General features: G+C 41.6%; 1 protein-coding gene across 1 annotated transcript in view; it reads left to right on the plus strand.

Annotated features, from left to right (window-relative positions):
* Window positions 1-3,305: 3,305 nt before the first annotated feature.
* Window positions 3,306-17,055, plus strand: part of nompC (no mechanoreceptor potential C) — a 653,999-nt gene continuing 640,249 nt past the window's right edge. The window contains exon 1 of the mRNA XM_068229166.1: window positions 3,306-3,653. Coding sequence (XP_068085267.1) covers window positions 3,306-3,653 — 348 coding nt within the window. The remainder of the gene's footprint in view (window positions 3,654-17,055) is intronic.

Genomic DNA, 17,055 nt, shown 5'->3' on the forward strand with positions numbered 1-17,055 from the left:
GGGAGAATGACGTATACAATTTGAGATCAGAACGAGATTTATACAAAGCATCAGAGAAATTAGGTAATGTTTTCCGAAAAAAAGGAGATTAAATCTTTGATCACCTGTACAGAATGGACAAAGGCAGATTAACGAAACTAATTTCTGAACACCATGCTAATAAAATACCCGAACCAGCATTTTTCAAAGAATCCGAAGAAGATTTGGAACTACTTAACTTTAAGAAAAGAACAAATTGGAAATAGAAACGAATTTAGGACAGCAATATTTGACGGTAAATTTACAAAGAAGGCCAAGGTAATAATAATAATAATAATAATAATAATAATAATAATAATAATAATAATAATAATAATAATAATAATGGCGTGTGGCCTCCGAGGAGGCATGGTGCAGGTCTTTGGATTTGACGCCGTATAGGCGACCTGCGCGTCTGTGAGGATGGGGCCCTACTTATGACGAATTCTAATGCTGAAGACGACACACGTTGGAATTAATCAATTAAGATTAAAATCTCTGACTCGACCGGAAATCGAACCTGAGACCTTCTGGGCCAAGGGCCAGCACGTTAACCACTTAGCTATGGAGCCGGACAGGCCAAGACGAAATCAGACAGTAAATAGACGGAAGAGAGAAAGCAACACCACCGAGAAAGGATGAAGAAGTTTTGGGAAGACAAGGAAACAAAAAACTGTTTCATGTAGTCCTAAGATGACCGAATCGAATAAATGAATGAATGAATGAATGAATGAATGAGTGAATTAATAATAATAATAATAATAATAATAATATCTGCTTCTGTGGTGTAGTGTGATTAGCTGCCACCACCGAGAGCCCAGGTTTGATTCCCGGCTCTGCCACGAAATTTGAAAAGTGGTACGAGGGTTGGAACGGGGCCCACTCAGCCTCGGTAAGTCAACTGAGAAGAAGGTTGCTCGATTCTCACCTCTGCCATCCTCGAAGTGGTTTTCCGTGGTTTTCCACTTCTCCTCCAGGCAAACGCCGGGATGGTGCCGAACATAAGATCACGGCCGCTCCCTTCCCTCTTCCTTGTCTATCCCTTCCAATCTTCCCATCCTCCCCCCACAATACCCTTGCTCAGCATAGCAGGTGAGGCTACCTGAGTGAGGTACTGGTCCTCCATCCCAGTTGTATCCTGCCAACCCATTGTCTCACGCTCCAGGACATTACCTTTGAGTCGATAGAGGTGGGATTACTCGCTGAGTCCGAGGGAAAAACCAACCTTTGAGGGTAAACAGATTAAGCAAGCAAGAAAGAAAGAAATAATAATAATAATAATAATAATAATAATAATAATAATAATAATAATAATAATAATAATAATAATAATAATAATCATCATCATCATCATCATCATCTTTCTTCTTCTACGGCTCTTCCCACCCTATGGGGTTGCAGAGGTGAACTGTGTCGAACGTGCGGATTTGGCCCTGTTTCTTTGGCCAAATGCCCTTCCTGACGCCAACCCTATTTGAAGGGATGTAACCACTTATGCTTGTTTCTGTTGTGGTTGGTAGTGTGATACGTTTTATTAATATGAAGGGGAGAATGTTGGGACGAACACAGACACCCAGCCCCCCAGCCAAAATAATTAATCCAGAACGATACAAATTCCCGACCCGGCGGGTTATCGAACCCGGGACCCTCTGAACTGAAGGCCTCAATGCTGACCATTCAGACAAGGAGTGAATAATAATAGTAATAATATTAATAAATAGTAATAATAATAATCATAATGATAAAATCGCCGCATCCGTACTTGGAAATGTTGACCCAGGTACCGACCTGAGTGATCGTGTCTGATCATCTGCAGTAACTCATGACATTGAATCTCGGGTCAGGACTGTATATCAAAGTTCAACATAAGAACGACGTATGTGGGATAGCTCTGTGATGAATTACAATATAAAAATATATGTCAGAACGAGGAGGGAGCGAGTGAGTTGTATCTTAGCTCCCAAGCTCTTTGCTCATAATTCCTCAACATGTAAATAAACTCCTCCCTTTCAGATCTCCCATTGGTCAACTCCAGCGAGTGACGAAACATGCAAATTTTTTACCTCTCTCGCTTTCCTTCTCATTCTCTCTCTGTTTCTCCCGCTCTCCGTTCCGTGGCTGGTTGGCTGCCGGAACCGTCTCCCCTCCCCACCTCACCGCCTCGCGTTGTGAAATTCAGAAAATCTGTGCGGCTAGTCCCAGGTGAGTGCCAGTTACAGACGGTTACTGAAACATTAAACATCCCCTAGGAACTGAGAGTGGGGGGTAATACGTTTAACACACACTTGTCTCTTATACCCACGTATTATTGTCAAGTGCTGCCATCATTAGTTGATAAAATACTCATCCCACTAGTAGCGGTATATTTACTCGAAGAGAATCATCACTGATTGACTTGGCGTGGAGATTAGTGGTGGTGCTCCTTTTTCGTATTAATGTGACTGTACTTTTCTATTTCTTTCATGCGATACGACTAAGCGTGTGTGTACTGGACAGACTGAATGATATTTTTTAAGTGCACCTGGATTGACTCGTGAAAGTGACATTAAAACATGCTAATATTGACACCGACTTTACACTTGCATGTTTCATCCTACCGCATAGGCAAACCAGTCAAGCACACTTGTGATAAATTTTTTCAAGACATAACTGGATGCTTAAGCTTCATCTATTCCCTTTTGGTTCCCACTTTATCGGACATTAATATGTACTCAAGTCAATAATACCAATGAAATGAGAATTTTTATACCCTTTATAGGTCTGGCGGAAAGACAGTGATATCTTTTGGAACTGATAACATTTAAGTAACAATTTTAGAAAGCTTTATGACTTTCTCTTAAGTAATTACGAGATAACTCGGTGCTAATAACCAAATTTATGCGCTGGAATTGAGAACTAAGCGTTTCATTACACTAGTATATTTTATTAGCAGAAATGTCTTCTTATAAAGCCATGTTTTCAAAATTTTTTCTTTGTCTAAACGACTTTCATGACGAAGTAATTATTTATCACCTATTTAACAGATGAGTAATTACAAAATGAACAGCATTCAATACAGAATCATTTCCAAGATGGGATAATTTTTACGTCATCTATAATATTTACAGGTACTATCCCCAGTTTGCGTTTTGTGGTTTGTTGCAGCGTGTATGGATGAAATATTGGTTCTTTATAATGAAACTTCGAAAGCTAGACAGGTATCCTGAAGTGACTATTCCGTTGTTGTGTATTCAAAGAGCAAGGAAGTGGAAGGTAGCAATGAGTGAAGAGGTGAAGAGAAGGGCACAATGAACCCAAGTGGGAAGAAAGGTGGAGGTGGAGGTGGAGGTGGTAGTGGTGGTGACAAGTCTTCCGGAGGTGGTGACAATGGTGGTGGAAGCGGCACAGGGAGTGCAGAGAAGAAGGAATCTCCTAAGGGAGATCGCAATGCTGGGGAGACAGGTAGCGCCGGTTCTGCCAAACCCAGCAGTGCCGGGGCGACAATGCGTGATGCCGCCCAGAAGGTGCTGTTGTTGTCCGCGAAGGGTGAATGGCCGCCAGTGGATGCCGCCCTCAAGAACCTTGAGAAGTTGGTGGCAGCAGGAGCCGGTGCTGAAGATGCCAACACCACCCCCTTGGTCGACGTCAGAGATCCGGTAAGTATCTATGCCCAATAAATACCTTGATGCACTGCTTGATACCCCACAGTCCAAAGATTGTCTTCCCTTAATCCTCGAAATCAATGACATCACTGTAAGAAGAAGAGGAAAGAAGGCCAGTATCATGCTATAAATTAAAAGATGACATTCTAATGAGAATCACATGTGAATTCTGTTTATACATGTCACTTTAGTGAAAAGTTATTTGATTGTGTCCAGATAGTTGGGGGGTTGGGGGAAACTCTATTCCTCCATCAGAACCATTCAGAAGCTTGACCTACACTGACAAATAGTTAACAAAGTTCCAAGCCATTTAATTGAATATTTCAGTAATTATAAGTTAAATTTAATCGAAATAAAATAAAATTGTACTGATTAATACTGTAGGTTTTGGGCGAAGTAAGGCACTCACTGTCTAAGATTCTAAGCATATACTTTTTCCAAAACTTATAAACATTCTTTGAAGATTATCAACAGAATTAAACATACCAGACTACCTGATGAAGATGAATGGTTATAAAATAAACCATAACTAGCATTTTATACAGATGAAACGAATGGACAGGTTTAAAATAATTAATTTTTTTACATATCTTATAAACCAGGGGTTTCCAATTTGTAAGGGCTCGAGGGCCATATTGGAAACCTTTGTCATGTTCGCGGGCCGCACTTGAATAATAGGCCAATTTTCGTAAAATTCTGCATATAGTAGGCCTACAGAAAATATAATATGCTTAATTCAATTGAAATAAAGGTTTGATAATTTTAATTACGGTACTTAAGTAAAACGTTATTTTACAATTGGAGCCGGGCTGAGTGGCTCAGGTGGTTGAGGCGCTGGCCTTCTGAAGCCAGGTTGGCAGGTTCGATGTTAGATCATCCCAAACGTACTCAAATACGTCAGCCTCGTGTCGACTGATTTACTGACACGTAAAGGAACTCCTGCACGACAAAATTCCGGCACCTCGGCGTTTCCGAAAAACATCAAAAGTAGTTAGTGGGACCTAAAAACCAATCGTTATTATCTGAAATTTGGATTTTAAATGAAAAATAATCCGTTCAGATCAAGTGAATTTAAAAAAAAAGAGGAAATAATATTAAAGATTGAACTAGTTCGGACTTGGGTCTACAACGAATATAAAAATTAATACATTGTTGAACGACCTCTAAAATATTATTTTGTAACTATTCTTCACATTATTTATTAAAATGCTCTCGCGGGCCACATGCGGCCCGCGGGCCGCCAATTGGAAACCCCTGTTATAAACAGTAGAAGTAAAAACTGAAATTTATTTTTCAGGCATCTTTAATTGTACTATTAAGACTAAAAATAGTTGCGTTTCAGTTGAAGGCTTTTAATTTTTAACTTGAAACTTGCAAGCATATAGACCACAATGTTTCTTTATCCTGTCGTATAATCAACTTTCTTCCTTTGTTGATTCAAGCCATATTTGTTTATTTCATTCTTATTTCTTCTCTGTTCTCTTTTATAGATTTTCTTCTTTTATTTGAGGTATATTTCAAGTACTTCCTCTTTTTTTGGATTCAGTGAAAGAAGCAAAGTACGGAATTTTGGAGTTTAGGTCTGCAACTGAATTCGTGTCTGTTTATATTAGTCTTACGTTGCACTGACTCAGACAGATCTTATGGTAACGACAGGGTAGGTCAGGACGAGTACTGGGAAGGAAGCAACCATGGCCTTAAGTGAGATTTAACTGTAGCATTTGCCTGGTGTGAAAATGCGAAACCAAGGAAATTAAATTTTAGAGATGCCTATGCCCACCACCCCTTGAAATAAAGTTCATATCTAAGTCTGCTTTTACGTCAGTAAATTGTGCCGAAAATTTAATATGACTTGAATAATTAGGATACATTTCAATCTGTAACCAAATCTATTTAAATTTAATGAGCAAAGTATTTTAAGGCAGATACCTATATTCATGATCTGTAAGTAGCATTGTTGATGAATTGCTATAAAATACCCAAGAAAGGAGTACATAATTTTTTAGAAATAATGTTTCTGCCATGATATCCACCTACTACTCATGCAAGTTGGGGATGGTTTGAAATTATGCTGAGCATATGCCCAGGTATTTTGTTCTTCAGCGATTTTTAATTCTTTAATAGGATGGAATGCTTTCTTTTCTGCAGTTAGATTAATGCATTGTAAAAAATATGGCTATAATATTGGGAGAATGTTAGTTCACCTGTTACCTGAGTCACCGAGAGCAATGTTTCCCTCTTGACCCACTTTCTACCCCCACGTGTTCCTGGCATTGCGTGCACGCTGGTCCGTAATGAATTGCAGTCCATATTCCTGGTTAAAATGCACAGTAGAACACAGAGTGCTTCTTTCTACTCAGGAACTAGTCTTATGTGTCCTCCAGTTCTGATTATTGACAGAAATATATTTGACTTAAAGCAAAACGATTATTGTATTTGTTACTAGAATATTGTGTTGGAGTATGGTCAGAAGCGTTGGGCTTTTCAATGCCTCTCTGAACTACTATGTATATTGATGGTGATAGACCAATTTAATTTTGTACAATACTTGCTGTCCGTCTCTGTGGTTTAGTGGTTAGCGTGATTAGCTGCCACCCCCGGAGGCCCGGGTTCGATTCCCGGCTCTGCCACGAAATTTGAAAAGTGGTACGAGGGCTGGAACGGGGTCCACACAGCCTCGGGAGGTCAACTGAGTAGAGGTGGGTTCGATTCCCACCTCAGCCATCCTGGAAGTGGTTTTCCGTGGTTTCCCACTTCTCCTCCAGGCGAATGCCGGGATGGTTCCTAACTTAAGGCCACGGCCGCTTCCTTGCCTATCCCTTCCAATCTTCCAATCCCTTCACAAGGCCCCTGTTCAGCATAGCAGGTGAGGCCGCCTGGGCGAGGTACTGGTCATACTCCCCAATTGTATCCCCCGACCAAGAGTCTGAAGCTCCAGGACACTGCCCTTGAGGCGGTAGAGGTGGGATCCCTCGCTAAGTCCGAGGGAAAAACCGAACCTGGAGGGTAAACAGATGATGATGATGATGACAATACTTGCTAACCTGTTAACAAATTCACTGCCATACTTGTCGGTTGGAACTTAATTGCACTTAATTGCATTTAACAGTAACAATAAGAGTAGTTTTGACAAGTAAATAAATAGTTAAGTTTAATTTAATCCTAAAACTACTGAAGTTAATACGCATGAAATTTTTAGATTACTTTTATTACCGATTCAGAGTCTGGATCTTGTATGGTAACCTGACATGCCCACTGGTTGTGGTAATATGTGCGACGCTGGTTAAGCATAAAGTACTCGCAACTTTGTTATCTTTACACCACAATTACTCTCACTTTCATTTTCACAAATCACCAAGTATTTTTTCGAATCATAACTGGCATTAATGAACAAATTGGGCAAGATTTCAATGAACAGAGCATAAATATGTATACAAGTCAGAATAAAATTATTTTTCGTAGATAAATATCAGATTTCCGATAAAAGGAAATATATATATCAAGCCCTCCATACTCATTTGTAAAAATGTGGTTGAATGTGGCTGCAATCACTTGAAAAAACTGTACAAGCAACTACAAGAAGAAATGTACGGAAAATTCTATAGGAATTCTTGGGAGTCAAATGTCTTAAATGCCAATTTATTTCCTGTACTTGAAACCTTTTCCAAGGTTTCTTAAAACGCATAGTAACAGGTAAAATAACATAATGCAGGTCTACACACACATTTGAGTGAGACCAAGAAGAATTACAATCCTCTTTATGGGAACATATGGCACTGTATTCCAAAATGAAACATTTTCAGTCTGGCAGTGCACATTTTGAATTATAAAAAGAGCTTTTGCAAACATGCAGATTATTATATTTTCAGAGGTACAAGCAGCATTTAGAGCTTTACTGATTCTGAGAGTTCCATGATGTCTATCTGTTGTAGGTCTTAGGTCACAGAATCGTCAAGGGAAATTAAAAATATTGAACAGTGCCCATGTTAACAAAATTGACGCATTATTTCAGGAGCAATTAGGTCCACACCCACCATCTGGCTGCCTGTCCTAAGTCACATGCCACCCCCAAATCTTCTAAGAAAAGGAAGCATTGATTAAGAAGTACAATAAGATCTTAACAAACCCTCGACTGCCACTGCATTCTGATATCCCTGACCTGAGAATCAACAGTCTTCTTTCAAGGCTTCCTCCCCTCACACTTGGAAATAGATCCCACTAGATTTAACATCATTGGTTTCTGGTGAAGAGAATGGATTCAAAATGCTCCAGAAACATGTCAGCTCTTACCTTGCATCTCTGAGACAGTCCCTGGGTTTGATCTCCCTCGCAAGGTATGGACAACACTCAATCGATTGAGAACAGGGCATTGACGATGTGCAGACTCAATCTTCAAGGGAGGTGTGCAATCATCACCTGCATGTGACTGCGGCGCACCACGGAAGACCATTCAACATGTTAGGGAAGACTGCAGAAATAGATCTTACGGAAGAGAGCATGAGGTATTCCTAATGGCAACCCGGAATTCTATCAGATACATCCAAGAACTAGATGTTTGTTTATAGTGATGAACGTATTTATGTTTCTCAGCACGTATCCAAAAATAACAATGAAACTAACTTGCCTGACAAGGTTTCGAATCATTTTTACAAGGGCCAGAACCATCTCTTGGAATATCTAAGTGTTTCATTCGGGAAATAATCAAGAGCTGGTTCAGGGACGAACATCTCAAAAGGTGGAAAGCAACCAGAGGTTTCAAACATGGGAAAAATCAAAGGACCATAAAAAACCCGTTTAAACACAACGTAAGAGCAGTTGAATTCAATCAAGATTCTCAGTATAAGTTCTCACAAGATACGCACATGTGGAGAAATACTTAAATAACATGGCAATTATGAAGAGGAATCTAGAATACAAACTATGCAGGAAGGAGGTCAAAACAACCAATCACTTGATCTACTCTTGCGAGGCTCTAACCTGCAGGAGGGTTTCTGCTTTTCTTTTCCTTTTTACGTCGCAGCAACCCAAATAGGGTTTATGGTGACGATGCGATAGGAAAGGGATAAGAGTTGGAAAGAAGCGTACGTGGTCTTAATTAAGGTACAGCATTTGCCTACTATGAAAATCTTCAGGGCTGCCAACAGCGGAATTCGAACCCACTATGTCCCAAATGCAACTCTCTCGGTCTAAGCTAAATTCTTACCCTCCTAAGAGGGATAGCATATACCAAATAGAATGATCCAGGCATTATCCTGGAATTTGTCTTGAATATGATGAGGAAAATGCAAGGGAAACTATTCTTAATCACGAAAATTCAATCTCTCAATTTAGCATGGTAATTTTGCCACTTTTCAGTGTTAACTCGTCCTGGAACTCAGATCCAGGTTTGGCGGTATACTGTTTACAGTGTACTATACCTTCGAATATGGGTTAGAAAAATAGTGTTTCCTTCATCAACTTGTCTCAGTCTTATCCTTGACTTTGACAAAATGAATGTGATTGATATTTGGAAGATGTTAGTAACATCTTTCCTTATACAGCCAGTCTTTGTGATTAACTGTGTGAAAGAATGGCTCGCAGACTCAGTGGTGTATGCGGTGTGCTTGGTAGATTGTTATGAATAGGTGACCACCAGACTGGTCTTTAGAGCAAGGAAAAACTACCTCATTTCTAATTCTCATCTTCAATAACGTCAAGATAGGGCTGTTGGAGATTCAACCAGCCTTGGGGCTTGATGTCTCACTAAATACATGCAGGTGCAGCAATGAGGTACGGTCAAACTTTCAGGACACATTCCTCACATGTAGAAACAATGTGTTATATGGGCATGGGTCCGGAAATGCTTCACTTCCATTCCTGGCCTCCACTTTCTCCGAACCTAGCCCCTGTGGGTGGTGGCGGTAGGATAACACCTACGGTATCCCCTGCATGCCATAAGAGATGACTAAAAGGGTCCACAGAGACTCATGACTTGGGAGCGTGGACTGGCGACCATGGGGCTCTTATATGAGTCCTGCATTGCTTCCATTTACATGTGCCTGGCTCCTCTTTTCATCTATATTATTGGATCTCCGTTGATCAACTCTTGTTCTTTTATGACCCCGATGGTATCATGTGTGGAGGCCTAGGGAGTCTTTCATTTTCACGCCCTTCGTAGCTCTTGTGTTACTTTGGCCGATACGTTCATTTTTCGATGTGCCGGATCCCTTCCATTTTTTCCGTCTGATAAGTGTTAATAGACAATGGTTGCTTCTTAACACAATAATCACCACCACCAGCACCAGCAGCAATCTCCAGTAGACTATTATTAGTGGGGCTTTTGAAAGCTCTTGTATATCGTACACATTATTTGGGAAGGCTGTGAAACCCAACATGAGGGATACATCAGCGCATGCAGGCTTCAACGCGACGGCGGGTTGATGTACACGGAGTGGCCAAAAGACTCGGAAAAAATGTTCCATTAGAAAATGTGCCGTGTATGACCCATGAGCGTTGCTGTTAACTGCAGCAGTCTGTCACAGACACCAGTGCCGTGAAGATAGCAACACGTCGCGAGTTAACCGACCTTGAATGTGGGATGATCATCGGCGCACGGCGCATGGGTCATAGCATTACGGAGATTACATGCGAATTCGGGTTTCTGAGGTCAACAGTGTCGAGGGTGGATCTTCAATATCGCATAGAGAATATTACCACCCGCGTAAACCGCCGCACGGGAGGACCACAGGTGTTTAATGAACGGACATCACGTCGCTTCCGGAGAACCATACTGGGCACTCGACTGGCTGCTGTGAGTCGGATCACCGCTCAGTTGAATGTTGGGAGTCAGGAACCCATTTATACCAGGACTATAAGGAGGCAAGTGCAGCGCATAGGCTTCACCAGTCGACGACCAACTCGTGACTCCTTGCTGACACCTCGACACAGAGCTCAAAGACGTGCAGGGACCCGGGAACGTCGGCAGTGGACCATGGAACAGTGGTGGCGTGTGGTATGGTCTTATGAATCCCAGTTCCAGTTGTATCGAGCTGATGGGCGCCTAAGAGTGTGGCGTATGCCTCATGAAGCTATGGATCCTGCATGTCAACAAGGTTGTGTCCGAGGTGGCTCAGTTCTAGTTTTGGTCGGCGTTCTCATGGTCGCAATTAGGCCCCATTGTCCGGCTGCAAGGACCGCAGACAGGTGCACGTTATGTGGACATTCTTTCAGACACTCACAATCCGTTTCTGGCCTTAGAGTACGGTGATGGAGATGCCATGCTTCAACAGGACAATGTGCCATGTAATCGATCTGTGGCGGCACGCAGGTGGTTGGAGGATCACTCCAGTGAAGTTACGACCATGGATTGGCCCTTCAGATCACCCGATCTTAATCAAATCGAGCATTTATGGGGTGCTGTCGATGCTGGTGAACGCTCCATGAAACCCGCATCAACTATACAAGAGCAATTATTGTGGGTAGCAGTGCAGTATGCGTGGGTCCAGATCCCCCCAGAACGATTCTAACACCTTGTAGAGTCTATGCCTCGCCGTATTGCTGCCGTTTTGAAGGCTCTCGGAGGAGCAACTCGTTATTAATATCACATTCAGTGTCTTTCTATGACTTTTAGTCACTCAGTGTGTGTATCAATACTAAAGGAGAGCATTTTGAACATTTCGTTTAAGACAGTTTCATACGGTATCCTGGTACGTTCTGTTCCCGTTTCCTTCCCATGATTAATATAATGCGCAGAGTTGTAGAAAATGAGTTCTAACATGGAAATAAAGCGTTTCCGGACCCATGTCCATTTAACATATTTTCTTCTTCTGTGTGAGGAATGTGTCCTGAACGTTTGGTCTACCTTATCGCTATACCCTGTATAACGCATCCGTCTATGGCAAGCAATAAAATATTTGAATAAAGCGAACTTTCTATACATTATAACTAAAGCCCAGATTTTTATGCAGTATAATAATAATTTCGTGTGACTATTTTTAGCTGAGTGCAGCCCTTGTAAGACAGACCCTCCGATGAGGGTGGGCGGCATCTGCCATTTGTAGGTAACTGCGTGTTATGTGTTGTGTGTGAGTTGCAGGGAGGTCGGGGACAGCACAAACACCCAGCCCCCGGGCCATTGGAATTAACCAATGAAGGTTAAAATCCCCGACACGGCCGGAAATCGAACCCGGGACCCTCTCAACAGAAGGCCAGTACGCTGGCCATTCAGCCACGAGTCGAACATTTTTATGCAGTGACAGGTTAGATTGCAAACTAATTTGGTTAGCAGGGGGTGTCGGCCACCCGCTCTTCGACAATGTAGCAAGAGTAACATAAATTATACGGGTTCTGATGGGCCGTACCCCTAATGTTTGTGCAAGCCTGATAGCGTAATCGTTGTGAAGGTAGACTATACTTGCTACTCGCTTGAGTAAATTAGCATTCTAACCTATTAATGCATAAAAATCCGGGCTCCAATTATAACATTTTTCTCTCTTTCTTTTCCGTGTGAGCCCTATGCAACGATGAAATTTTTTTTACAGTTTGGTAATACTGATAGTTATTATCATACTTATGCAAGTATAAGAGAATGTCTTTCAAAACATTCGTTACATTCTCAGCGGTGTCGTCCTGATTGCGAACAGTCCAGATTACGAACAAGTGGGTACCTGAAGGAGATGATTTGGGTTTGACACACATTAATGAGTCCAGATTGCGAACAAGTGGGAAATACCAAGTTGCCCAACGCGCTTGACTAGAAATGTTGACTTGGTTATGGACAAAATTCTAATTTGACGGGCTGTAGAAAAATTAACCCTCAGCTGGTACACTAAGTTCTGGTACATACAATTGGAATACTGGGTAATACACACAAAAAAAAGTTAAAAGCATGTAAGAAAAAACCTACTTGTTTCCAAATAAACTATTTCACTAATGTATTATTTTGAATAATAATAATAATAATAATAATAATAATAATAATAATAATAATAATAATAATAATAATAATAATAATGAATATTCTAAAGGCTAATGCCTTGTCGATGCAACTACTCACTTCTTTCATTGGCATAATAATAATACCGGGCGATTTGGCCGTGCGGTTAGGGGCCCGTGGCTATGAGCTTTCATCCGGGAGATAGTGTGTTCGAATCCCACTGTCGGCAGCCCTGAAGATGGTTTTCCGTGGTTTCCCATTTTCACACCAGGCAACTGCTGGGGCTGTACCTTAATTAAGGCCACGGCCACTTCCTTCCAACTCCGAGGCCTTTCCTATCCCATCGTCGATATAAGACCTATCTGTGTCGGTGTGACGTAAAGCCACTAGCAAATAATAATAATAATAATAATAATAATAATAATAATAATAATAACCTATGAATAATACAACTCTCACTAATTCACCATAAATAACTACCCTTCTAGTTATGTTATCCAATAAAAAAGATAATCTTCCAAATGTTAAGATTACCTCAAGCTAAATTATTTAACATTTTCAATAAAACATATTTTTAAAAATATGCTTAGGTTATCTAAAACATCCCAATGTTCCAGTTAATGTTAATACTACTAGAACCAAAATTACATATGAGACTGTTTAGAAAATTGTATCTGTTTTATGTATCCCACGTCAACACTAATCTCTTGTTCGCAATCAAGACACAACCTTCTCAACATCTTCTCCTTAATCCGTTTACCCTCCAGAGTTGGTTTTTCCCTCGGGCCCAGCGAGGGATCCCGCCTCTACTGCCTCAAGGTCAGTGTCCTGGAGCGCGAGACTTTGGGTCGGAGTATATAACTGGGAACGAGGACCACTACCTCGCCCAGGTGGTCTCACCTTGTATGCCGAACAGGGGCCTATGGGGGGATGGGAAGATCGAAAGGATTAGACAAGGAAGAGGTAAATAAGCGGTCGTGGCATCTCGGCACATGCCTGGAGGAGAAGTGGGAAACCACGGCAAACCACTTCGAGGATGGCTGACGTGAAAATAGAACCCCCCCCCGCCTTCTCTACTCAGTTGACCTCCCGAGGTTGAGTGGGCCCCGTTCGAGCCCTCTTGCCACTTTTCAAATTTCGTTCCAAAGCCGGGTATGGTTTTCCGTGGTTTTCCATTTTTCGCACCAGATAAATGCTGGGGATGTACCGTAATTAAGGCACGGCCGCTTCCTTCCCACTCCTAGGCCTTTCCTATCCCATCGTCGACATAAGACCTATCTGTGTCGGTGCGACGTAAAGCAACTAGCAAAAGAAATACAGAGCCGGGAATCGAACCCTGGCTTCCGAGGATGGCAGCTAATCACACTAACCACTACACCAAGTAGGCAGACTTCCCAGCATCTACAGACTATAACGGAACAAAGACGCTTCATTGTTGTGAAGTCTGAATCGGAGACTGTCATCCCTTTACTCCGCACATTCTGGATACAGGCCAAGACAATTTATAATCGTTTAAAGTATTACTCTAGGCACATAAAAGTGATCCCTGACTGGGACCTTATTCTTTCTGTTCTATAAATACGTGTATGATGATTATCCACTCTTCGTCTAGTATCGTACGTATGTGGTTCCTTGTCTCCTGGAAGAAATAGATTTCAGGAGGAAAAGCGAACTTTTATTGTTATTCAGCCTTACAGAAATTCAAGGAAATCAGTCGATTGCTGAGGTAACAGCTGTAGTTTACCAATTTACTAAGCAGCTTAAGTAGTTGTGCCATCCTTGTAGTGAACGCACCCGTCAGGCTAAGTAGCTCAGCCGGTAGTACACTGGCCTTCTGAGGTCAAGTTGGTGGGTTCAATCCCAGCTTATTTCTGTGGTTTTTAAGGTTTACTGCTACGTACGAGATTTCCTGCGGGACTGAATTCATACAACTCTTTTTTACAACTTGCTTTACGCCGTACTGACACAGATAGTTCTTATGGTGATGATGGGATAGGAAGGAGCTAGGAGTAGAAAGGAAGCGGTCGTATCTTTAATTAAGGTACAGCCCCAGCATTTGCCTGATGTGAAAATTGGAAACTACAGAAAACTATCTTCAGCGTTTCCGACAGTGGAGTTCGAACCCACTATCTCTCGAATGCAAGTTCACAGCTGCGCGCACCTAACCATACGGCCAGTTCGCTCGGTATTCAAACACGTTGATGTTTCCGAAAGCCTTAAGAAGTAAGGGTGGTGATAGTGATTATTGCCCTAAGACGAAGTACAACTGGGCAACCATCCTTTCTTAAAACTAATCACAGGTGAAATAGGAAAAGCTCCGATACTTCGAAGAATGACTGTATCAGCGAAAGAAGTAGAAGGGCGTGGAAGTAAAAGAATCCTTAGGCCTAGCAAAGAGAACATGAGTTGAGCAAGACGTCGGACTAAAAATTAGAATGTAAGGAGTCTGGCACAAGTAAGTGGAAGCAATTCCAGACTTAGGCAGGGATTATGTAGTTGCCAACCTATGCCCTCAAGATCAGAGCCCATGCGTTTTCCTCCCCACTTTAAGTCGCCTCTTACGACAGGCAGGGGATACCTTGGATGTATTCTACCACCCTTACTGAAAGGGAGCGTAAAACCAATAACATTTCTATTATTAATAAACACCCAAAGAATACTCAGATGTACATTCTGGACGCTCCAGAGGCAGTAAGCGGGGGACGGCTAGGGTGATTTGTACCTGCCAACCATCAGACGATCACTCGGTATATACAACCTCTTATTTGAATTTTAAAACAGTAATATTTTAAAACTGGCAACAAAACTCAGGTTTTTCATTTAAGGCATCAAGCGTTCTGTTCAGTTTGTTCTTCTTCCGGGCTGAACCGTATTGTTGTTTTCCGTAAATTCCGTATAGTTTGCCGACATTTGGAATACATACAGAAAGTACGGAAAGTATAGGAAATACAATTCGCATTGAAAGGTGTAACTAATACAACTGCTTTGTAATAATATTTCAACTTAGAGCTGTGACCAGAAATGTTCTATCGTCTAAGGTTCAATGTAGCGTGAACTCTATCAACGAATTTTCGTTCTTAGCGATGCATGTGTTGCGGCTCAGTATTTATCCCCTCAACATTGTCACGGAACGGTATTTCGAGGTGCAGCGATCATAAGGTAAGGTAAGGTAAGGGTGTATTCTGCCCGAAGGCAGGTCCGAACCTCCGCAGAGGTGTGTCTGAGCCGGAGTTTACGTGCGGTAGTGTGGCCAGTTCCTTTCCGCTCCTCTATTCCCTTACCCTCCACCAACAGCGCGTGGCAACCATCCACTTCTTGACCACGCCCAATGTTGCTTGACTTCGGAGATCTCACAGAATCCGGTGTTTCAACACGACTACGGCCGTGCGATCATATGTAATATGCAAAAAAAAGACTATCGATATGGAAATGTATATAATTTTGATCGTCCTTCCTGGGAATCCAAATACGCGTTTTAAATGTCCAAACCGTGCTTTTATTGGTTGATTGGGGCTAGGAAGTGACCATGCCAAATGCCCCTGGAGATACATCCAGTGTGAATGCGAGAATTATCTTGACAAAAACATCCAGTTTGTAATATTTTGTATCAGGCTGACAAATCACTCATATTACATCCAACAGTCACCAATTGGGATTTCACAACTGATCATAACGTTTGTTGTCGACCTCGTGAGCCACATAACAATACGACTGATTTGGCCTCTCACCCTGGTACGTCATCACACGATCACTGTGACCATTTTTATCCAAGTTGCTTTACATCGCACGAACACAGATAGGTCTTATGACGCGACTGTAGGATAGGAAAGGGCTAGAATCTGGAACGAAACGATCGTGGCCTTAATTATGACCCATTCCCAGCATTTTCCTGATGTGAAAATTGGAAACCATTGAAAAACATCTTCATTGTTCCCGACAGTGGAGTTCGAACCCACTATATCCCGAATGCAAGTTCATAGGTGCGCGACCCTAACTGGACGGCCAACTCACTCGGTCTCTTGAAATATAATACAGAGACAAGGGTGCATTGACGAAACAGACAAGCCAATTTCTGGAATTGCCAAGGATCGAAAATGTGGGCTGGAGACATTTAAGAAGTAGAATATACTGCTGAATATAGGAAGTTTGTACTTATGAATAAATACTTCAGAACATGTATTTAATTATAAAAACGACAAACATATTTAAATAAATAAATAAATAAATAAATAAATAAATAAATAAATAAGTAAATAAATAAATAAATAAATAAATAAATAAATAAATAAATAAATAAATAAATAAATAAATAAATTGTCCGCCTCTGTGGTGTAGTGGTTAGCGTGATTAGCTGCCACCCCCGAAGGTCCGGGTTCGATTCCCGGCTCTGCCACGAAATTTGAAAAGTGGTACAAGGGCTGGAACGGGGTCCACTCCGCCTCGGGAGGTCAACTGAGTAGAGGTGGGTTCGATTCCCACCTC

Source organism: Anabrus simplex, chromosome 9 (genome assembly GCF_040414725.1).
Source record: "Anabrus simplex isolate iqAnaSimp1 chromosome 9, ASM4041472v1, whole genome shotgun sequence".
Taxonomy (NCBI): Eukaryota; Metazoa; Arthropoda; class Insecta; order Orthoptera; family Tettigoniidae; genus Anabrus; species Anabrus simplex.